Source organism: Ptychodera flava, unplaced genomic scaffold, assembly GCF_041260155.1.
Source record: "Ptychodera flava strain L36383 unplaced genomic scaffold, AS_Pfla_20210202 Scaffold_38__1_contigs__length_1544198_pilon, whole genome shotgun sequence".
NCBI classification, from domain to species: Eukaryota; Metazoa; Hemichordata; class Enteropneusta; family Ptychoderidae; genus Ptychodera; species Ptychodera flava.
This window is the reverse complement of record NW_027248360.1, coordinates 1,347,968-1,372,868: the sequence shown is the minus strand read 5'-3', so window position 1 is coordinate 1,372,868 and position 24,901 is coordinate 1,347,968. Positions and strand designations below refer to the sequence as shown.

Here is a 24,901-nt window from a genome sequence, read left to right as displayed (position 1 = left end):
CGGCATTTGGTTAGGTTGGAGTTCATCTGTGAAAAATTCAGCAGTTCTCATAAAACTCAACATTTTAAAGAACTACAGCAAATTGTATGGAAAAGGTGTGCAGAGGAGAACAGTCAAAAATTGACCTGGAACTCAACCTGGGTATTAATATAACCGGCTTTTCAAATCATTAAATACTTAATGCTCTCACTTCTCCCCTACAGCTATTTCTAAGTATTTTTTGTTGTTTTTTTTTTCTTCTCTCATTGACGGAGGTCGTAACCGTATAAGAATTATAGATAACGTTTGAAATACGGTCATAAATAACTCGTCTGTTTTAATCATTTATAATGAAACCATTGTATGCTATAGCGGATTGGGATGTAAATTTAGGGTATCCACGAACACAGTGCAACACTCAACTCTCTCTCTCTCTCTCTCTCTCTCTCTCTCTCTCTCTCTCTCTCTCTCTCTCTCTCTCTCTCTCTCTCTCTCTCTCTCTCTTCCTAGTTCATGTACAATAATACATATTGAAGTAGGCCTAAAACAAGTTTGAATCGAGTATACTATACGTGCATATGTATTCCTTGTGTTTCTGGACCCCAATTTTATCGTAACGTTCTGTCACAAATGTTTATTAATTTTGCAAGAATCCTCTATAGCACTTGGGACATTCATCAGGATGCGTGTAATTACGTTCCAGCAATGACTCGGGTTAATCATTTCCCGAGAGATATGGTTGCCAACGTAACGGCTAAGTACAGAACTGGGTAAATTTTTCGCTTTGTGAGTCCCGCATGGAGAGATGTGTGTTATACCAGCATAAGCCTGGTAAGCGAATACGGGAGCGGCTCGTCTGCCCGAGCTAAATTTAGGCCATATTGTGTGTATTTCCAACACCACAAATTTGCATATGATTTACGCGCAGAGCGCTCGGTGAATGATAGCAGCGAGAAAGTCAATCGTGACCCCGTTGTGAAAATAGTCACCGCAAGAAAACGGTTGGGTCGAATAGGATCCAGTATGGCTATAAACTACTTGTCAGTGACACTGGTTCGCTGAAGAAGTGGTCCAAATTCAAAATAAGGGCGGAAATTCTTGAAGGTAAGACATGTGAATTTGTTGCTGTAAGTTGCTGTACGTCTATACGAAGCACATTAGCTATTTCATATACGCCAACCTTCACCTTTCGACATTTGCATTTTTATATGTTGACAAACTGACAAATATTGAATTCCCTTTTTCAATCAACGAAGTGACATAAAATTATTGTCGTTAACAAAAATTCGGGCACAGCTAAACTGCGCCTCGAAGCTTCAAGTGGTTATAAAAAGCAACCTGTTTGATAAATTGGGTATGCGTTGTATTTGAATTCTTCTCTTTACGTTAGAAGCTGCCACGCTTGTCATTTCGAGACAAATTCAGACATGCTGTATCAATACAATTCCACAATGTTATTAAATTCCCTCCATAATTACTCCGCGCCGTTTCCCATTTACAGCAGCGAATTGGAGTGCAGCGAGCGAATAATGTAGTCACACGCTGGTTAGAAGGTTCGCGATTCGTGCCATTGTCGCGCAAATTTCAACAACTTCGCGTCCAGAAGAATGCCTTTACATGATACACGCAAACTACCGCAAATTGTGGTGTCCCGTTTCGTCACGACAAACGTACCAAAAACTGGGATCGATTAACGAGTCTCGCTCGTTTGCAGGCATGCAGCCCGTGGGGGCAGTCGGTGTGTAATTGTGAGGCTGTCGTAAGCTTATACAGTGTCTTTCATGAGATAAAATAGTGTATTTCGTACGTTGTGCCGTATTTCTATATAATCGTTCGATATGAAAAGTATGCAAGGACTTTCAAAGAAGATAAACAAATAAGGTTTTTCTTTATAAAAAAATTAAGAGATAAGAAGATACCGTAAAGACCGATCCCAAAATGCGTTTTCAGCTGAGGGCGCTCTGAATCCAAACTTCAACTTCCAACACCCTAATCCATTTACTGAGAAGTTCATTCTGATTCAGAACACTGATCTTCGCAGATTACGCTGTCTCTCAGCAACAGTGTATTTTGTCACACATTTTTCAGAAGACGCCAAGACAAAGGTGACGTCATCGTAAACGACCACTGCTTTGTTTTGCCTCTATAATGTCTTAAGAAATCCATTGCCATCGCGACTGCAGATCTGAAATTCAACATCAACAATGGTGATGTGTGCATAGTGATAATGATGATGATATTTTGATGATGATGATGATGATTGGGGTGATGGCGGTGGTCATGATGGTCGTAGTTAGGATGGTATTGTTGGTTGTGGTAACAGTACAACTGTCATCATCATCATCATCATCATCATCATCTTCGTCGTCGTCGTCGTTGTCATCATCACCGTCGTCAACGTCATCAATCTTATCATTATCATCATCATCATCATCATCATAATCATAATCATCATTATCATCATCATCATCAATAATATGCTTTCAATGCCGGCTCTACTTTGTTGCTAACCTTGCCGTTTCTCATCGTTAGAAATCGTCGGTGTACTGTGAACCGTCAATGATATTCGGCATACTTAATTCTGCTGGTAACTAGTATCAATTAATTTGTTGTATGTTTTTCGTTTTCCATTTATTGAGTTTAAACGTGTAGGTATAGTTTATGATAAGATTCAGTGCATCAGTATGTCTTGTTATGAAGTAATGGTTGCAGTTGTAGTATTACATAATGTGTGCAATGACAAACCCATTAAAGACTCGTCACACTTACTGCTTCGCCACAGACAGCTGCGGGCTCTCTGTCTTTCAGTGGCTCGTGCGATCGGAAATCGATCCGTTGTGGGTCGTCCCGTGAGGTCAGTGGATTTCAACTTGAAAACCCATCTTCTCCATGCATTGAATCACGTTTGTACGTTCAAAATTTTGTACTCGAGTTTCATTAATGTACTGACCATTTAATAAGCAAAGTGGCAAGTATATATGATATCATTTTTAATTAATCGATTTATTAATTTATCTGTCTGTTACATAACCATTTGCTTGTTCGCCTCCTTGTTGCGCGGGTCTGTACGGGCATTGACCCGGATTCAAATTAAAAAGGCGTTAAAGCCCCAAGAGCTGCGAATTTTATGCATTATTTTCATTATTTTATTTTCAAACCAAAGCTGGTTCGTGTAAATGTGCTAACTGAAGGGCATGCGTAGAAGTATCACTATTTGGATCGTGCCTATACACGTTTTAATAGTCTGAATAATAAACGGGTGCCGCACTCATAAACTGGTGCCCCCACGGAAAGGTACAAAAACACAGTCTTTCCTGCACATACACATCGTGATCATACCGGAAACGAGAATGATGCCATTTACTTGATTGCACAACACACGATGGTCAACATTTTGTTGCTGTGATCTTTATTTTCTCTGTCATATGATTAGTTTTTGAAAATGGCGGGAAATCTAAAATGATCTTTAATTTACATGCCACTTTCGACACTTATGACAGCGTTATACACTTTTTCAGTCTGGATCTTATTCAAAGAAAGCTCTTGGAAAACTCAGGATATTTTGAGATCGGTTTATTACACATTTGCAGCTACTGGGGCTTTAAAGGGGTAGGTTGTTCATTACCCATATCCCAAAGCAAATTAACCAGCTGGATTAAAATCTCAATAGAAAGCAAAATATTGTCACTGTGTAAATACGCAATGTCAACAGGAATAATGCGAGAACCAGGGATTGAGAGCTGCCCCTTTAATGTTTGCACGGTTTAGTATTCCGTTAAATGTCGATACGTTTTTTACATTGTAACATGCTCCGCCCGTCTTATTGCTTTAATTTTACTTTTAAATATCAAACTCACCTTTACAAAACTCACACAAAACAAAGAAAATTGTATTTGTGTAGTTCAATGAGATGGACGCTTTGCAGTTTCATTTGCTCGCATCCTTAAGATTCGCTAGTACCTCGCCGTTGTAGGTCATCGTCTGTTTGCATAACGTTCTGGCCCTATGATTGTTTCACATGTTTCTTGTTAAATGTAGTGTATGTTGTGTATCTAATTTCAATGCGCTGTAAATGGCACGGAATGTTATTCAGAGAATGGTAGGACGGTTGTTATTACAAGAAGAGTAATACGCAGGGAAACCGATTTTTAAAGAGTTTTATCTACAACACAAGACACACATATCTACAAAAAGTCTCACCCATAAGTCATTAATCAATATAAGCGTGTTCACTAGTTATACACAAATTTATATGAGAGTTTGTATTAACATATTAACTTTGCCAATGTCTTGTGAATCTTGCCTTTGAGATGTAGATGACAGGTTTAAAGCTTACACCTGAAGTGGATTTCGTTTAAATTACACTCTTTTTCAAGGTGACCGTAAGATGCATTGTGATTTATTGTCGAAGTACCCCACCCTCTGCACTGTCAAAACACTGTCTCCCTCTACCGACAATAGAGAAAAATAACTGTCTAAGGAACACAGAGGTCGTAAATAATCCTCTTGGCATTGTGCGCCCTCTTTGTGTATGCAGATATTTTTCAGCTATGCAACCACCGTGTCGGTTTCACTCACCGCATCTTCAACACAAGGCGGGTTCGGTTGTACGCTTTGGGGTCCTTTGTTCTATTTCAGTCGACGGAGGTCAGGAAGGGCTGCGAGACGAGTGGGTTGTAGAATACCGGGGTTACGCAGAGCTGAGACACATGTAGCGTTTGTGTGCCACGCAGCGCTCTCTGTGTTGGTGATGTTGTCATGTCTATGAAGCTTGCAAATACTTCCACACTTCAGGTTCGTATAACTCCGGTTGTGTTTTGATCACATGCTTCGACTTTATAGGGGTCAGGTTATATGAGGGCGACGAACTTTTCACCTTCGGCCTACCAGTAATTACCGGTAGTTAGAGCAGTTGTAACGCCGTTGATGACGCATATTTTCAGTGCCCAAATATACTCAACAGACCACCATTATTATGCCCTCGAAAACCACCCTTGCCAGTCAGTTGGTACTACTTCCGATCTCTTCTGTGCATAGACAGTCGACCTCATACATAGAAAGAAATATTGATCGCTTCGGCTACCTACTTTCACCACCACAGGCAGTATATCACCAAATGTATTGTTTGAGGATGAAGTACGAATCGTCCTTTTCAATTCTCAACCGATTATCCACAATACGCGTGACACAAAGAGTTAATAACTTTGGCACACGGGACACCGCACGGGCTGTCGTTCAGTTGTGGCGGTCGCGATCGCCAGCTGCAGAACGCAAATTTGTTCTACGTGCCATAATTGACAAGTTGTCGAGAATGAACGTAATTACTGCTCAGATGATAATTCGATCAGCAATCAGAATATGTACTCTTGTTCATGAATATTGCGGTAATTTGTCTTTTAAGTTGACTTAGTGAATTACTCTAACTGCTTGGCTGTCGACGGTCGCATGTAAGCGTAAACCTGTGGCAAAGGCGGACTATACCTTGGAGCACAATATGCTTCTCCCACCCTTTCCGTTCCAGTCAACGTATATATCATAGCTTTCAAATCAATTTATTGTTCTTATTGATATTTGCAGAGTAAGTTACAGGTATCCCATCACAAATCATCATTGTAGTATTTTAAAAACGACCATAGACAACCAGGGGCCCAATCCGCGGACGAGTGTGGCAGCGTTGTTTCCATGCCAACATCACGGATTTTCCTACGTCACACTATATTCTTTCTTTTGGTGTCGTCACCGCGCCGCATTGTAAACTTGAATACTGGAATGGGACGCTGGCAGTTGTTCTTTTCAAAAGACATTTGTACTTCAGTAAAGGGAGTTGCTCTAAGAATCACTTTGCAGCTTTCGCTGTTTGAGTTGAAGCAAAAGTACAGCTGTCGGCCTTTGTTCGGGTTTTTGAGCGCATTCCGCTGCTAATGGGCGCGAGCGATCGCGTAAATTTGCGCGCGTTAACGCGCCAGCCACATTTACAAGGTATAATGATCATATTACTTAGCGCAATATATAAACATTCAATACAATAATGACGGAAATTGCATTTTGCCTTTGTGCTCAAGACAAAAAATATGCCATCCATCTTTCATGGCTTTGTTGATTCAAATAATAACGACAATGAAATGTACTTTGAACGCCTTTCTCTCTCTGTCTCTCTCTCTCTCTGTCTCTCTCTCTCTCTCTCTCTCTCTCTCTCTCTCTCTCTGAAAGAGCGAGGTTAATCATTAAAATTACGTGTCATCGATTCTGATAAACTTCATCAAACGTCTTCCAATTGAATGATGAAATTTAATATATATTGAAAGGGTGCACAACACATTTGACCTTGGTTCTCCAAGTTGACGAACACCGTAGTAGAGTGGTATTTCTAATAACATTTTGCTTTTATTCCATCCCTTTCGTAACTCAGTCAAACGACCTTTTTTTGTTTGTACAATTTCTTACTTTGAGACAAAATAAATGAGGTCAAATAAAGAACAACAATGAATGCTTTATCGAGTACATGTTTGTATTTCAGATGGATTTTGCAAATAGCCTGGTATTCTGTAAACCCATGTATCATAATTGGGCTTTGGGCCATATCACAAGTTATAAGGCTAAACATCAATGTATATAGAAGCAGTGGAAGCCATATGCGTTTAGTTTCAGCAGCCGCGACGATGACGGGGTGATCTCGTGGTGATTGGTGGCGGCTGAGTGACCCTTGACCTTAGCGAAAATATGCTTGATTCATAGATTTTGTGCTGTCGTTTTAATGTGCGTTCATAACGCTGCGAAAAATGTCATTCTCTCGCAGGGTTCACACGCCACGGATATTCTGCTGCGGATCGACGTGTGATTGGCGCCGCTAACTTCAGTTTCTTGGCGAGTTGAATGTACACTTCGTACCTTGTCCCTGTCGAACTGATGACACGGGAGTAAACCGTCCCAACAGCAGGGAAGACGTCATTGAATACCGTGAAAGATGGTAACGGAAAGCGAGTTCAGTCGCCTTCACAAAACTTTCAGAGGTCTGTGGACCGTCTGCATCTTCGCCGTGGCGTTGATGTTCATAGTGTCGGTGGCGTACACCGTGCCGCGCTATTTAGAATACCCTGTGTCTTACGACGTTGCCATGGTAACCTCGCAGAAGCTGCCGTTTCCGGCCGTAACGCTATGCAACACAAACAGGTTCCGGAAGTCGGAGATAGAAGACAGTCGCTTCAGAGACTTGCTGCTGCTGGACAGACCGGCAGGTTTATCCAATTTAATGCCGTATATTGGTGAGTATGTGCGTGTGAAACTTTGATAAAGACTGCTAGGCCTATATTATTTTTTGGGGTTTCTTTCTGCGCTTCCTGAGGGCATAGGTCGTATTATGATTTCTGTTCACCAGAAGACATCAACATAGAAGGCAGCGAATCGCCATTTCAATTTGGCCTTTAACGGATTATATTCGTGAAATCTGCATGAATCCAACACCTTCACTGTTTGTGTCGCTACATGGGCCATTGAAATTGAAACCCATGACGGGGCATTTGGCCACAAATGTAATAAATATCAGCTAAAACAGCTTGATCGTCAAACAAACTATGCTATCCGTACAATTATTTCTAAAAATAACATATATCGCTTCTCTAAATTAAGCTTAGGCCAAAAATAGGTTTGTTTCTGGTCATTGGCACGTGGCAAAAATGATGCTGCCTGGCTATTTTTGTCAATTATTTTTTTATTTTTGGTGGTATTTGATACATTTTTCCCTTTTCTCCATAGGGGTAAATGAAATATATATATATATATATATATATATATATATATATATAAATATATATATATATATATATATATATATATATATATATCAGGGCGTTATAAATAATAACGAAAAATTCCTTCAAGTACAAAGTCATGATACCTGTATGATATCATTACTTTGTACTTGAAGTAATTTTGTTTTATTATATATATATATATATATATATATATATATATATATATATATATATATATATATATATATATATATATATGGGCACATACATACACACACACATACACACATGCATCCTTACATTTTGTACGATGATATAAACATACACCTAACGAGAGAGTCAATTTCTTAGGTTTCGTAAAGTGATACATTTGGACTGATAAAATCATTAACGAATAAGCGTCCTCTGAAGGTCTATGATTTATTGAATGCCCTCCATGAAACCTTATTTTCGTCAAGGACAAACTCTCATAATAGAATCTGAATCATGATGATTACGTACCAAATAACGTTATACAAGTGTCCATGAACTAAGTACAAAAGAAACGTTCTTCATTGCGAACGAAGGCTGATTTTTGAGCCTTCAATAAAAAAATAATCATATTTAACATGCATGATCGTCATAGGACCGTGTTTCCATGGTGATTTCCCTTGTGATGAGAACGCCACAGAATGTGTCAAGCACTACATGAAATGTAACGGACAGGATGAGTGTCGAAACGGAGCTGATGAACGGGATTGTACTGGAATTGGAGGTAAGAAATCACAAACAATAACCTGTCAGAGATCAAAATTAAGAAGGTTAAAGTCGTTGAAATAGCGTATAATATGTTATAAAGACGTTTTGAAAGTAAATCTGTTTACACGCAAATTAAACGCAGAAATGGCTGTTCTCAATATTTGCGTATGTTATCAAAGTTACGAAAATCGATTTTTCTCTTTGACGGATCGTGTTTGCATTCCATTATGTTTGACTTCTACCGTATGGCGTCATTTTTCAGAGCCCGAGATGGATGACGAGATGTTCTGCGTCACTGACACTAAGTTTCCGTGTAACAACTCGAAGTGCATACCTTCTGAACTAACCTGTGATTACATCGACAACTGTGGTGACTTTTCCGATGAAGATAATTGTACATACTTAGCAGGTATTTGCAATATACGTCGGCTATTATGTGATTTATGACATGAACCTACACAATTCACATTTTGCTGTCGCTATGCAGAGTGTACACGTTCATTTACAAAAAGTGAAGATCATTTGCATACATACATACATACATACATACATACATACATACATACATACATACATACATACATACATACATATATGCATACATACATACATACATACATACAAACATTCAACTAACCTATTGCGTTCACTATAGAGCTCCACGAATGAGCATGACGTCATGTTTTCATACAATACAGTGAAAACAGCGTACAATTGTATTGCTGTCGTTCAGGTCAAAGTTTTTCACATAAAAAGTAACATTAATGCGGAATAACTTCCTGAAAATGACTCTATTTCACACAATTACTGACTTGAACCAAGTCTGTGTCCTCGTCCATTCTAGATAACATACATACATACATACATACATACATAATACATACATGCATGCATGCATGCATGCATGCATGCATGCATACATACATACATACATACATACATACATACATACATACATACATACATACATACATTCAACTAACCTATTGCGTTCACTATACAGCTCCACGAATGAGCATGACGTCATGCTTTCATACAATACAGTGAAAACAGCGTACAATTGTATTGCTGTCGTTCAGGTCAAAGTTTTTCACATAAAAAGTAACATTAATGCGGAATAACTTCCTGAAAATGACTCTATTTCACACAATTACTGACTTGAACCAAGTCTGTGTCCTCGTCCATTCTAGATAACTTGACCGTAATCAACTACATGCACACCACAACATCAGTTTATATTGATTTATTTACCCATCAACAGCGCCAAACGACATCCAATCACAGATGACAAAACAGTAAAAGTACATAAGGGAGTGTTCAGTTATTATGGCCGGGGTGGGCCGGCAAATTCTTCCTGCGCATCAGTGAAAATAAGTGAACCCCCCCTACCCATTGTACCAAAAAATTGATGACCCCCCTTTCAAGATGACAAAAATTTCATGACCCCCCCCCCCCCCACATTGCTTGAGTAAAGCTGCACACACAAACACCTTGGGGGTATGGAGCAATAGAATCCCCCCAAAAAGAGCTTAGATTTTTTCAAATGACCTTCCTTACAAAACTCAAAAGGTGTTAATGATCAGATTTCCCCTTCTGACTTGCTATAATTTTGAAATTACCCCTCAAAGGGGTTGGACAGAAATTACTGGTGGATCGCAATATTTTTGCGCAAGCTTGTGTGTACAAAATTTTGATATTTGGATTTAATTAAAAATCAGCTGTTGATAATGTTGATTCACCATACATGGTATACATATATTTTCTCATACATGTATGAGAAATCTATGTAATACTTTTTCAATGCAAAACTATATCTTTGCATTTATAGATATTTGATAATTTACATAAATGTACTTAAATGAAATAGGGTTGTTACAACTGGCATGCGGACAAAAAGTTTGACCTTAGAATTTCACCAAAAATGTTCATCCACTATTCATGGGAGTCAATGATATATAAAATTGTGAATAATTTTTTTTCCAGTGAAAAACTTGGTATACTTGTGCATATACAGATGTTCAATAATTAACATTATTTTACTTGATTAGAATATGATGGTTAAAGGTGCATATTATGTGTACAAGAAATCTGATTATGGAACTTCACTGAAAATGTTCATCCACTATACATGGGAGTCTATGAGGAAAGTATGAATAATTTTTTTCCAATACAAAATAGGTAAACCCATGTATTTATGTACTCTCGATTATTGATATAAATGTACTTGATTAGATTAGGGTGGTAACAAATGGATGTGTTTGCCAGAAATTGGATTTTTGAATTATACCAAAATGTAGAGTCACTGTACATGGGAGTCTATGAGGAAAATGAATAATTTTTTTCCAATACAAAACTCTCAAAATCTGTGTATTTATAGACATTTGATAATTCATTTAAAGTACTTAGTTAGCCTAGGATGGTTAATGGTTGATATGTATGCAATAAATTGGATTTTGGAATTTCACCGAAATGTTGATTCACTATACATTGGAACTAAATTAATTTGTGCTTTTATAGGTGTTTGATAATTGATACAAATGTACTTGATTCAAATAGGGTATTTAAAAGTTCAGATGTGGACAACAATTATGATATTGGAATTTCACCTAAAGTATTATTTAACTTTTCATGGTACTCGTAGTCTCAGTACAGGTAACTGTTAAATAATTTCCCTGACAAAACTTGCTATATCTCTAATATGTAAGTAATAGGAATTGTTCATCGCCATCAGTGCAGTGAGCTTGATTTACAATAAGACAAGCCTCAGAGTTGTCAAGTCAAGATGTTCATGTGACAGATAATTAATACTTTTGTTCAGATTTACAGGTGAATAACTTCAGAGAATGAAATCATGCAACGAATCATTTTTATCTCCCAGAATATTTCTGAACACTGAAACTACTTTTTGACGGGACGGATACTTATGAAAACTAAGTTACCCCCCTCTGAGCTGTTTGAAAAATACATGACCCCCCTTTGCAGTTTTCAAATTTGAGGTGACCCCCCCTGGATTTTGCCGGCCCACCCCCGGCCATAATAACTGAACGCTCCCTAAGGGACAAAGACCGTAAACAAAGGACAAATAAAACCTTGTTGGCATAACAGAACGCTGAATTTCATAACGACATGTCACAATTTTTCATTAAACATGTACTTACCTACTTACTACCGACCGCTAGACAAACAGACAAACAGATACACGGACGGACGGACGGACAGAAGTGAAGGCACCCGCATGAACGTTCATTGAGGTGTCTCTGTACATACGCACTTTGTTCTGCCAGGTTTTGTTGAAATATGTTGAAATATGGGAACATTGGCACGTCTGTCTCAAAGCAAACTTGTAATTGTTTGAAACGCTTGTAAAACAATTAATGCTGGGGCATATATGAGAGCTTCAATTTCTGCGGAGCCTCTCAGTGTTTCTGTATTGGTTCATTCCCCTCTTTGTTGCCAGATTGTGGTAGTGACTCGTTTCAGTGCAGTAGCAACGAAGGAGAGGTTCACTGCCTCCCAGGCTATCTTAGATGTGACAGAATTAAACATTGCAGAAACGGTGAGGATGAGGACGGCTGTGAATATCCAACAAACACAGGTGAGTGTTTTATTTCTTAAACTCCATTATTTTTGCACATGCTCAGTGTTAATGTCATCGTTGCTACAGAGCTTCCAGCGAAATAATGCATAATATAATTTTCTAAAACTAGCCATCGAATCGGAAAGATATTAACATGTAAATTGAATAAAGTGAATTTTGATCGTTACTTATATATGTGATTGGTGCATTTATGTTTATTTATATACTTCTGATTGATTACCTGTCAAATAATGTTTTTCAGGATTTTTTGATGTTTTCGCTGAAAACTGGACGCATCCATACCATGACATCACAACAGCCAGCCGTTACTATGACAAATTCAGAGAAGATGTATACCTGCCAAATTTAATAGACTTTGTGTCGAATGACACTTCGCCATCTTTGATTCCACTCCTGTTGGCAAGCACGTCCCCCACATTCGATGACGTCAGAGCAGCTCTGATGATGACCGCAGGGGAGATGCATCAGTTTGGACATCAGGCAGACGACGCCATCTTGGAATGCAGCTACAATGGCATGGAATGCGAAACTGAGTAAGAGTTTTTAGCGTTGCGTCCCCACTGTTTGTATAAACGATGAATTGCATAGTATAGAGAGAGGCCGCAGCATCACTCCACACGAATCGTGGCACAAATATATGTCCCACGGCATTACCGTGAACAAAAATATGTATGCTGCCAAGTTTTGACTTGGTTATGTGAGAACCATAAACGAGAATGTCCGTTCTGTATTCTATAATCAATCATGCAATTTAAGCCGTTCAAAATTCAGTACGCTATCTGACACTGAACTCTGGCTGTAGTTTCCGTTTTTGCCGTAAAACGATCGTGTGTTGCACGTATAGACGCGCAGAATTCCCCAAATTCTTCTCCAGTTGGTGGCCAGGCTAAATTTTGTTTCCGTTCCATGCACGTGGTCCTTATATTTACTTTCCACGGGAGCATTACTGATATTAACTTTGATCTATTCCTAGTTTGCGTCAGTGGTACATCTTGTGTTTGATATAGTTGTTCGTGATGACTTCAATTTTTTGCATTCATTTACCATACAATTTAAATAATATACACGCTCATTTTGGGTTTCTCTCATGTATTTTTGGCTGAGTCATTTAAAAGTAAAGTTTGATTGGACAGAAAAATAATGTAAAATTTATAACTGTTAATGGTATATTTGCTTGACTTATTGGTAGGTGTACCCTTTCTGCAATATTTCTATTTATTCTTTTCCTCTAATAATCTGATTTTGATTGTGATGACTCAGCAAAAACTAAATAAACGAAACCCAGAATACATGAGCGAGTGTTCAGTTCAAGATGTGGAGTAAACATCACTGTATGTCCCGCTAACGATAACTCATGACCATGCTGTCGTTCCATGTCCTATTTAGCCGTTCGCGTTAACAGTTGCCCCCTGTCACAGTACAAATGTCGGCAACACTGTGACCTTTCCAACATTAGGGTTAGGGCAGTAAATAATAAATTTAACATTGTCAAGGTACCTTTGAACTTTCCATTAATGGTTTTGTATTTGGTCTTTCCTGTAGGGATTTCACGGTCTCCCAACATGAGAATTTGTGAAATTGTTTCACATTCAATAACAAAGAGAAAGGACGACTGAAAGTCGAGAAACCTGGACCTGCCCATGGTAGGTAGCATTTACGGACATAATAATGTACAGTGTCGTGTGAATTATTAGATTGAATACCCCTTTGGGGACATATATTCGGACTCTGGAATTTTCTACATTTCTTTTCTGATCTACCACTTGTGGGGGCTCATTTTAAAGCTCTTGGAGTCAGAAAAGTTTTCATCGTCTTAGTTTTTCAAAAATACAAAAACAATTTTCCCCCGAGAGTCAACACAGGGATGGCGGCCATTTTGAATTTCAAATATCGATAAACGCTTCAGGTGATTTGTTTCTCAGTACCAAACTTTGCACTGTGACCCCTTTACATGGTGAGAGTGTGGTTAAAAGATTCCCTTTGCATCGAAAGTTTGAGAAAAAGTGTAACTTTTTCAATTTCGAGGCGCATTCTGTCTGAAGTGGTAGTTTACATTTATCGCACAAAATTCTTTTGCGGAGTAGCGTACATCGCTAAACGGTAGTGGGCCATTCTCACTATGGGGATAATATGTATGGTAATGTTAAAACCAATTTCAAGTCGCTATTTTTTATTTTATGTGACTTCCAGCCGTTATCTTTTTTAATGCAAAGACATGGTAGCTTTTGTTGCTATTTATCCACTCTGTCCATTATTATTCGTTTGTTTATTATTTATTTACTCTAAGCATTTTCATCAAGTTTAGTTTGGAGTGTATTGCGCAATCGTTTTACCGTCACTGGTAAGAGTAAGTCCTATACTTTTAGTCACTTCGATTGCAGTGTTACTAAGTATAGGGCGGAACTGTTTATGTCTTCGAAAACGTTTTACAAACACGGACAAGAATATGTTAGGCTGAAACACGACGGTAACAGTATTTGCATACTATGTAATCGATTTCGACGTCCGCGACGGCAGTCAGTCGTCATATATTTGGGATAGGCGTGACTAGAGTGACTGCATTCAAGTGAACATGTCTGTAAATTAGATTAATATGGTTCACAAGCCTTGATGTATGGTCGAACCATGATCCAGTAACATCCGTACACACATAATTAACATGCATGTCCGTGAAACACTGCCCGCCAGCAATTTGTTCAGTATTACAACAGTCGCATTATACTTCGGTGGGTGAACGGGTCTAATGACATTTAGTGACCTTAATTAAGTATTCTTAGAAAAAAAACACCAAACACATAAATCCGAAAATGATCTGACCGTAGCGTTACCCTAAACTGAACTTTCATGTTATACATAGTACATTTTCCAGCCATGCCTCATGGTATGAAATTACATTCACTGGTGATCAAATAAGCGTACGTCATGGTCAGCAAATATTATTAAATGCGTCGGGATTCCATTGATTCTGTTGTTTTGCATTGAAAAACAACGAATTGTAACTGTGCACGCCGTGTAATGTATGTATGTATGTATGTATGTATGTATGTATGTATGTATGTATGTATGTATGTATGTATGTATGTGTGTATGTATGTATGTGTGTATGTATGTATGCATGTATTTATGTAGGCCTATATATATGTATGAATCTATTTTCTTTATTCATTCATTTATTTATGTATGAAAATATGCATCCAATGTGCGCATGGATGAACGAACACATCTTATGTGTATTATGTATACAGGGTACATTACAGTTGATGTAACAGGTAAGACTGGACATTACACCTACCAGCAAAGAGCCTAGGCATTCTTTCTTGCGACGATTAAATATCAGTTCGATTTAAAATTTATTGAACAATAACAACAATATGAACAGCATCCTATGCCAAGACATCAGTTTACCTGTATGAATTCTGTTTTAACTCAAGTCAAGGTTGATATATTTCGTGCCTTCTTGGCTAGTTTCACAGATCCCCAATTTTACTCTTGCAGGGCTGGAGTTACTATTATCGGCAGAACTGTACGAGTACGTCGGCGTCTACGGTGGTCGCAGCGGTTTCAAAGTTGTGATCCATGACCGTGACGTCATGCCTTTCCCGGATAATGAGGGGTTCTACGCTTCGCCTGGCACGTTCATATCAGCTTCCCTGGAAAGCGTAAGACCAAATAAAAATTGTTCTCGGACAAAGATCAGTGCTCTTCCGTTTGGTTTTATGTTTTTTCCCAAAGTTATCCTTCTTGAATAGGGTCAAAAGGTCACATTCTTGCCGGATATACATACCGAGACAGGCGTTGTCTAGTTTGCATACACCAATGTGAATTTGGCTCGTTGTAATTGTCAACAGAACAGTATGAATACTGAGAGCTCATGCTTGCATCCATAAATAAACATATTTCTGTTTTTTTTGCTCTATGTACACTTCCCTGCTATATCGAACTGAATCCCACCCAAAGCTCATTTTGTCACGCGAATATTTGCCAGGTTTGTTTGGTGTCTTGCTGACACTACAAACCAACATCAAAGAAAACGTACACTTGTTACATGTTATAACTGCGCATGTGATAAATGCCAACTAAAGAGCTTTAAAGTCGAATGCCAAATGCCGACTATATTTAATTGTCTCCAAGAAAAGACGGAAAAAGAAATCGTGGTTTTATAGCTTGTGACATTTGCTGTACTCCGACATGACGTCATAATCTATGTAAATCACTTCACAGTCTCAGGTTTGGTCGATAGAGTCTAAAACCCTTCATAATATGCACTGACACGCACTCAAATACTTGTGGTAGCACTGTCACTAAGGCGGCTTTATGTTATCAGGGACACGGTCCTTCAATTTTCGGTGACGGGGAATGGATTTCCAATACCGTGTTTGTTCGGCTCTGTCTCCCTGTTGTCTCAAACGAAATCCTTAATAGTATGCAAAGTTCATCACTGAACCATTGTAAAAAGATCATGTATATTCCTTTTATCCCACAGAGTGTCATCTCTCGATTATCAGCGCCCTATGGAGACTGTTCATCGGAATATTCATCGGTCAAAGTAGGTACCTCATAGTTTTTACCGCTTCAAAACTACAGAACGTGAGTGGGTAAGCTGAGATTGTCTTTTTGGCGGCCTCTGATTAATTGCACATCTTATTCAATATAAACAATTTTAACATTTAGTCAGCATTTGAAGCATGATCGCTCATTGTTGACCACTTCTTGTATTCTTGTACCTGTGGATTTTTTGGGGACGCACTTATTGATTGTCACGTTCCTGAAGCACACTCAATTATAACGGTTTTCGTTCTTTATTGCTAATCTTGCGAAACAACGTTTCCCTCACGGCGCCCTCAACGGTTCAGCGGAAAACCGTACACGGGCTATGACGTCATTATCCGTTATCCACTTGCCAGCCCACAGAACATAGGTACGGTCGCCCTACGCGTAGGCTAGCCATCACGGAGAATATATTTAAGTTCAGACAAATAACTCAGCTTCGTGAAAAGCTGTCTAGTTTTAACAGTCATCAGTACTACATTTCGTGCCATAACACCCTATGGCGATAAGAAGTTCAAAGGTAATCCCAATGAGACAAAGACATAACAGTGTTAAAAGGCATACGAGCTGACTCTATTGCAATACTTGATATTATTCACTTTCATATTTAAAAATTCCATGTAGATACAGGTTCACATCCTGTAGAATGTTATTGTTAGTGTCATTAACAACGGAATTTAAAGGGATGCTGTTGTCGAAACTGCGCGTGCGCGACTTCGTCGAATTTGTTTACAAACAATGTATTTCATGTATGATATATAGATTCATCAAGTCAACATAGCTGCAACATTTAAATTTTATGATATTCATTGTTCACAAACATGTCTTAACTTGTATAAATCGCCAACGTACCCTATACAGTGTTCACATCGGGCGTATAGGGGTCCCTGGCAACCTTTGAGAACAGTTCTGACGACTGCCCTCCTTTAACTGCGATGAAAATTTACCCCACTCAAATATGGCCGCCTCCATGCAAATTTAAAAAAATAATTAGACATTGTGCTTATATAGACTTGGATTCTGATAGCAAAGACTACATGTTGTCATCCATTGGAAACATGGCAATGAATGTCATTTACTTGGAGGTTGTACTCTCTGTAGTACGTACAGTATTTCAGAAAAATGGTAGGACATTTTAAGTGAAATAAAAAAATGTCAAATTTATCAACCCATTGTTTTGCCACAGTGACGTCGGATAGAAATCAAAAGAAGAAATATTCGATGATGACAAGTGGCAGTAAACAGATTATGAAAACGATGCATCTTACTCTCATCTCTCTCTCTAAAAATAATCTAAATAGACGAGCTATTTGAGAGTGGTTGATTTATAAGTTACGCTTTCTCTTGTTGATTTATCTGTGGAATTCAAACACTGTATACATTTTGTTTAGGAATGCGAGGCGATGTGCTTGGTGAAACATGTAGAGGATTATTGCGGATGTAGACCTGCAGATGTAATGGAAGAGATGGCAGATAACAACACCACTGAAATGTGTGACAGGAGAAATCAAACACAAGGTTAGTGGAGTGCAGCAATTGTACAGAATTCTGAACAAGATTGGAGCTGAGCGACAGTTCCTCGTGTCCGAATTAATACTCAGCTAGAGCACGGTACCTTTATCCTACCTGCATGGCTAGAGCGAGATGACTAGCCCAATGCAGGTGTAGACTTAAGCTAACGGAAGTCCACAGGTGTTTTACCCGGAAACTGTTTTGCCTTGCGCATTCTCATTGAATGTATGTTAAACTAGTTCAAGTCGGTGAATTCTTAAAAAATATGACTATTTACAATATTTTCTCTTGGGTCTCTTCTATGTCATACAAACCTATTTGAGATATTTGGCAGCCCGAATCAGGTTTTCCTAGCGATCTGGACGCGTTACCTTTGAGTCTGCGCAGTAGTGAATTAGTTTCTGCCCGATTTCCTGGCGTTCACCCCACTTATCTTGTTCGCACGTTTCACATGAACAGAGAACACAATTAATCGCGTTCACCAAAATCACACGTTCACAAATCACAGACATGAATCAAGTCTAAATGTATGTAAGCAAACATAAGTACATACCCATCGGAGACCTTGAAAGGAATTCGTCTCTTCTTACATTGCTAAAACGAACGCTTGTCTTTTATAAATTTGCCGAATACATTATGTGTCATGAAACAAAATCATGGATTGCACCTCCTTTTCAGTTTCCATCCTCTCGTTTGTCCGACGCCCCATATTACCAATCTCACGGTATTCTCAAGGTCAAATATTTATTGACTGTTCAGACATGGCCGGTAAAATATTTCTTATATTTGACCTCTTACAGACATGTGCCTACAGTTGATGAAGTACTTCTCGACAAGGGGTCTATTGACATGTGATTGCAGGCTGCCATGCAGGTAAATAAGTAGTCTGCCGTTTTGTTCTCGCGATTTTTCTTCATTTTCATGATTTAAAGGGATTCGTCGTAACTGCGCATGTGCGACTTTCTTTTTTACAAGCAATGTATCATGCACGATATCACCTCAACATAGTTGCAACATGTACACAGAAAAGTTGTATAATCTGAAAAACATCTTTTAACTTTCATCAGTCGCCAACGTACATTTGATACAGTATTTACAAAGTTTCGTATAGGTCCTATGCAACCTTTGTGAGATCAGTTTCAACGACAGCCCCCATTTATTCAACAGTATTGAATGCTACACTTGGTTAGGAAAGAGATGCAGCATTTGCAGGAATTCGAAGCTCTGTTATACCATAGAATAAGTACTTGTGCGAGCGTGCAGTTATGGTGAAATGTTGTTGTGTTGGCGCGACTAAACGCAATGGAAAATTTACATCTGTTTGTAAGGAAACTATTCAAAAAATTTTTCCCTTTCGACGAATCAGTTGATCCATTTATTAGGTTTTCGTTATTTTTCTTTGTACTGCAGTGAACTAAATACAGATCTACCATCACACAAAGCCCATGGCCTTCATCCAAGTACGTTCCCTATTTGTTGAACTCGCTGCACTTTTCTAACAACAAAACATGGACTTTGACTGATGAGACGAGTGTGAGGTAAGTCTCGGTGCTTTAAATAATCATTTGTCTCTAAAATCAACGTACAATATCTTCTGCTTCAATTTTGCGACACACAAATTTCGTCTTGTTACTTCTTACACGGTCCTTGTGGAGGGACCGTGCTTCTTAATCACGCATTTTGCTCTCTTTCTCCGGATCATATTGGAAAACGTATAGTTTGTCAATGTCTGTAAATCATTGGCGTTCTTATGCCAGATTTTGAGGGTCCAATCAGCCTGCCAATCATCGATCGCTAGCATCAGCGCCCTCACGGTCATGTTTTCCCTCGTCATTTCAAATTCTCAGGTTGATGTCTTACGGTGGCTATCTTACCATTCGTAATTATGTATATTTGGATGTCGGGGCAGTGCTTGGACCAGGCATGGTCTTTTGTAGCTCAATGGTCAAGGGCACTGAATTTCCATAATTAAAATATAATTTTTAAAAGATAAGAAACACATTTTGATATAATGTTATAGCAATAACACTCTTCCCCAGGATGGTACTACTACTATTCGTGTTTAGTACTTGTTGGTTATTTATTTCGGCATTAAACTCGTCATTAAGGTAGAACGCACCTCGGGGACTGATATTCAGATTCTAAATTTCTACAATTCTTTCCTGATATATCACTTGTGGGGGTTCATTTTAAAGCTCTGGGTGAAAGAAATCTTTTCACCTACTAAGTTTTTCGAAATTTGAAATTTTTTTACATCTTCATAGAGTAAACAAAGGGGTGGCGGCCATTTTGAATTCAAATATCGGTAAATCTTGGCCTGTTTGTTTCTCTAGTACCAAAACTTGCACGGTGACCTCGATTTTTATTCTTTATTTTGGAAGAGAATGGTCGAAAGATTTCTTCAGGAACGTTTGAGCAAAAGTTTAAGTATTTCACTTTCGAGGAGCGAACTACTTTAAACTCATTTTGGTCTGTTACTACTCGGAATCTTCAAAGTATTGACCGTTCAGAATGTGTCGTACTGAATAGACTTTGTTTCTCGGTAGACAAGCTTGACAGGTGCGATTGACAAAGATACGTTTCTCCCATTGCCTAAATGTCTTGTTTTACTCGTTGGTCGTTTTGTCCCAAGCCTTGTCCGGTGTGTTCCTCTCCCCGTATTGTTTAAGAATAGGGTTTAAATGTCATGTTTAAGGCGTGGCTTTGATCAAAGAAAAACAATGATAAAATAAAACATCCAATCATAAACATCAATACAGCTCTTAATACTCAATTTACATGACATAATTTTTTAAAACTCTCTGTGACACGTTACAAACCCATCACGTGATGTTCTCATGTTCCTTCATTAAGACTTGACTACCGTCATTATTCAGTAATAAGTGTCTGATTTGTATGCAATTCGACTGATATGATAATTGAGATCTTGTTGTTTTAATTAATAATTATACTGGTGATTAATAATTTTACTGGTGCCGGTAGCCACTTGTGCATTAACCTTAGTGTGAGATAAACTACCATGTCGTCATCATGCCGTGTATCCGAATCTTGTACATCCGCCTGTAGAGGGGGCTATTGCTCAAGTCTTTCTTTATGTTTTTTACTTCAGTAATAACCTGGTATCACTCGAGGTGTACTTCGAGACTTTAAGTGAACAGCATGTCACAGCAGAGCCAGCGTACACGGTAAGTCTGTGACTATGATCTAGAGTGCAAATTTTGTAACAAATCGACTCTGGTATCGTTATTTGCGAGGAAGGCAATCCGTGACAATCATAGCGTGAAAATTGCTAAATTTACCGGAAGCTCAAAGCGAAGAGCTCCCATGGAACAGCAACTATTGAAAATTACTGTGAATCCGTCAATAATAGGTTGTCATATATTAGGCCTACTTTGAATATACAGGTAAGTTACCTTGTCGTATTTTTAAACTTGAAAATAGCCTTTCCATTTTGTGTGTAAAACATAAAAACTTGGCTTACGTAGGTATTGAGTGATTTTGATGAACTATCTCGTCGTACGTGTAAGCACTCGCAGCAGTTATTCACTATTTTTTTATTAGGCCAAAGTAATTAAATTCTTTGTTTTGCGTCCACTCTAAATGGGAAAAGGTACGCGTCTAAGCGGCTGAAAAACACACACAAGAAAATTAACACAATGTAATTTGATTGCAGCAAATAAAAAATTGTAACAAAATTTTAGTTCAGAAAAGCTAAGCGGTCATGTCCTAAAATTTCCTATTCAAATACATTGTGTGTGTTTTTTCATGAAAACATTAAAAACCTAAGCGGATGGGCACGCAAAACAAAAAAGAATTTAATTACTTTGGCCTTATCATACAATGTCGCTGAAGGAAAGTCAAAGTCGTTTCCAATATTATTAGTCTTTTATATTTGCCCATATACGGTCATTTGAATATTAACACTCATGGAGCGATTTTGTAGACTCTATAAAATGTTTATGCGACAAACAGAAAACAAGTAAGAATAAGAACCATCCATTTCTTTTTTCGTTTCCGACCACTTTTTCGTCACCTGGTATTTCCTTTCTACAGATGTCAGCGTTAATGATGGATGTAGGACTCTTCTTGGCCATATGGATGACGCTTGCCTTGCTCGTCGTCGTCCTAGGCTATGTTTGCTGTGGGCCGAAAGGCGAAACCGGCCAGGAGGCGGACGAGGTCAAAGTGAATCACGTGGACAACGTGAAACGCGAACAGTGTGAACGTGAGTTTGGACGAGATCACGGAACAGGACACTATGGACACAAAACTTTAAAAAATGATTAATGACTCGATAGCTGTGTATCGTCAACGCATGAGATCGTCACACAGAAAACAAAAGTTCATCGGGGATGTGCTTTTTCAGTTTTGAAGGGACTATTTCCAAGAGTACAAAGAATGTGAATAGCGAGAGAAGCCCCATCACTAATAAGTGCAACTGTTCTGCCTGCGCATTCCATGAAAGTAGATCTTACACCGGGAAAGGAAGCGGAAAATAAAAGATGTCGAATAACGATATTTAAAGTTTTAAGATAGTACCAAAACCATTTTATACGCATTTTTGTAACATCCGAATTCTTACGATATCGATGAATATGATAATTTGATTTACACAAAGATGATCTTTATATAAATCTTCCATAAACTGGAAAGTGTAACAGTAGACTCGATTACAGCATAGGCAAACTTCTTCTCTTCCTACACATACAAAACCTCCTAAACAGCATTATAGCTTTCATTAAAGGTATACAGTCACCTGTAATCTAAGTATGCCAATATATGGTCAAAGGGGCGTTCCTTGGTATTCAAAATGCCAATGTGAGGGCGCTGTTTTAAATAGCGGCCACCCGCTTAAACTCTTTGATTTGTTAGATTTTCTCTTCAATGGCAACTGTGGCAAAATTGATATAGGTGACAGTATACCTTTAATAGAGTATTATTGTAAACACTGAGATTGCACTTTTCCGTATTTATGCAATGAAAAAAAAATGTTTCCGGTATTTTCACCGAGTATAATTTAATTCAATTTGATGGTATAATGTGAACGCCATTATTTTGCGCATCTATATTTGTCAGAAAACATATTGTTCAAGAGAAAACCCTCGAAATAAACAATCTATATGGATACACATGGCTTACAGAGAAAAAATTTGCTTCAATCTTTTCACACATTGCTCTGTCTTGCCAAGCTCATCAAGATTGTTTATACTTACTTGGCAAAATTATAGCGAAAAATTGTGCGAATGCGAGATGAATTCGATTGAAAAACGTTTACAAATTAATTATCACCGTTCTTATCTCTTGTTTTTGTCGAATATTGGCTTAGTAAGATCGCCTACGTCATACTTATTTTATGCTGCATATTTTTCATTACGGAATGCTATAGTAACATAAAACGCTATAAGAGTATAGTTTTGTATATTTGGCATGTAGGAGATAACTCTTGCCAACATAAAGATAAATGATTAAGGACTGAATAAATTAAATACAATATTGAAAATTAAAGTAATTAATAAACAAATAATCTGCCGTTGTCGTAAAACCAATCTTCACACACATTGTAGTTCGGTGTGGATTATGCTAACCTAGCTCGAGAGTCTCTTATTCGGGTTGACCGCGCGTCAGACTGCCTAACTAGGTCATAATTATCCAAGACGCGCTACAATTCTTGTGCGGAGATTTGGTTCTAACAGATGATTTCAACTCACCCTGGCATGTGACTGTTGTGTCGTCGTAAATTGAATCAATAAATTAATGTTCCATTTTTAATAATAATAAAAAACAAGACTTGACTCTACTTTTGTCTATTTCAAAGTAATTCAAAGAAGTTAAAACAACATTGACGATAGAATGCAGTTGATCAAATTGCACCCTTTTCTGACAAAGTATAATGAGAAGGTGCATATAAAAGTAGAATATCAATTTCACCGCTATACTAATATCAAAGTAGATGTAAAGGTGTGTATGACGGTAGGGATTAGTATGTGCTGCTGGGGAATTTACGGGGGTTGTCGTGTGTGTGTGTCACTTGAGAACTCGTGAAATACGTATGGGCGCCAGCGGGCGCACGTCAACAAGAATGAAGACCGTTCGATTCGTCCACGGTGAACGCCTTGAACGGCTCGATAGAAATACTGTACTCGGCGACGGGCATTCAGTTGGGGTGGCCAATGTTCAATACCTCGCCTACGTCACGGGCCACTATATCCAAGCACTTCCGTCCTATACGGTCGCTCTATTCTTGCCTTGGGAATGCTAGTTGTGTCATGAATTGTGGAAATGGTAGTTGGAATCCCTTGGCTGAGACCAGGCAGTTACAGGTGCAAACTGGATTCTAAAAAAGACTTGGCGTTAGTTTTTGAATTCCAATGATTGATGTATATGTACTATTGACATCAAAAGCGTTACATAGGAAAAACATGCATAGAGTTATCTTCCGAGGAGAAAAAGAGGAACATCTTTCAAGCTGACTTCTTTTTCTATCCTCAGTAAGCATTAATATATTATTGAACCACATCTATCAAATACAAAAGGTATGTATTATGCTTTAACTCTCCTTAGAGTAATACGATTCATAAATATATTATAGAAATAATGGGCAACGCGCTGACCATTAATGTTTATTTATGGGCAAGGGCGAGAGGAAAGCCAAAAATAGTGGCAATGCCACTGTTCGCTCCCGTATAGTTATCAAACAAGCCAACAATTGAATGAAACATGGACATTCATACAGACAGACTGACATACACAGACTGGCACACAGTGAGTGAGACTA

General features: G+C 38.4%; 2 protein-coding genes across 3 annotated transcripts; both read left to right on the top strand.

The window, feature by feature from the left end:
- The first annotated feature begins 888 nt into the window (after positions 1–888).
- LOC139127862 (uncharacterized) lies at positions 889–23,922 on the top strand. Of its 2 annotated transcripts, none has more exons than XM_070693720.1 (14): positions 889–1,083; positions 6,776–7,241; positions 8,356–8,484; positions 8,731–8,877; positions 11,926–12,063; positions 12,308–12,599; positions 13,609–13,709; positions 15,562–15,725; positions 16,550–16,612; positions 18,006–18,132; positions 18,927–18,999; positions 19,537–19,664; positions 21,236–21,311; positions 22,180–23,922. In XM_070693720.1, exons 2-7 carry the CDS (start codon positions 6,944–6,946, stop codon positions 13,640–13,642), a joined length of 1,038 nt encoding a protein of 345 aa, XP_070549821.1. In that variant the 5' UTR covers positions 889–1,083; positions 6,776–6,943; the 3' UTR covers positions 13,643–13,709; positions 15,562–15,725; positions 16,550–16,612; positions 18,006–18,132; positions 18,927–18,999; positions 19,537–19,664; positions 21,236–21,311; positions 22,180–23,922. The 2 variants fall into 2 exon arrangements, with proteins under 2 accessions (XP_070549821.1, XP_070549820.1); XM_070693719.1 differs by lacking the exon at positions 889–1,083 and adding an exon at positions 4,503–4,773.
- LOC139127858 (degenerin-like protein asic-1) lies at positions 14,938–22,413 on the top strand. The gene is made up of 7 exons (XM_070693716.1): positions 14,938–14,947; positions 15,562–15,725; positions 16,550–16,612; positions 18,006–18,132; positions 18,927–18,999; positions 21,236–21,311; positions 22,180–22,413. The coding sequence occupies exons 1-7, from the start codon at positions 14,938–14,940 to the stop codon at positions 22,411–22,413; spliced, it is 747 nt and encodes a 248-aa protein (XP_070549817.1).
- Positions 23,923–24,901: the final 979 nt, after the last annotated feature.

What these genes read in the sequence shown, in the direction of transcription:
- LOC139127862 (XM_070693720.1), top strand. Translation starts at nt 6,944, where the DNA reads ATGGTAACGGAAAGCGAGTTCAGTCGCCTTCACAAAACTTTCAGAGGT. An exon ending in CAATTTAATGCCGTATATTG is followed by an intron (nt 7,242 to 8,355) that starts GTGAGTATGTGC and finishes TGATCGTCATAG; the next exon opens with GACCGTGTTTCCATGGTGAT. An exon ending in GGATTGTACTGGAATTGGAG is followed by an intron (nt 8,485 to 8,730) that starts GTAAGAAATCAC and finishes GTCATTTTTCAG; the next exon opens with AGCCCGAGATGGATGACGAG.
- LOC139127858 (XM_070693716.1), top strand. An exon ending in TATCAGCTTCCCTGGAAAGC is followed by an intron (nt 15,726 to 16,549) that starts GTAAGACCAAAT and finishes TTTATCCCACAG; the next exon opens with AGTGTCATCTCTCGATTATC. An exon ending in CGGAATATTCATCGGTCAAA is followed by an intron (nt 16,613 to 18,005) that starts GTAGGTACCTCA and finishes CATTTTGTTTAG; the next exon opens with GAATGCGAGGCGATGTGCTT.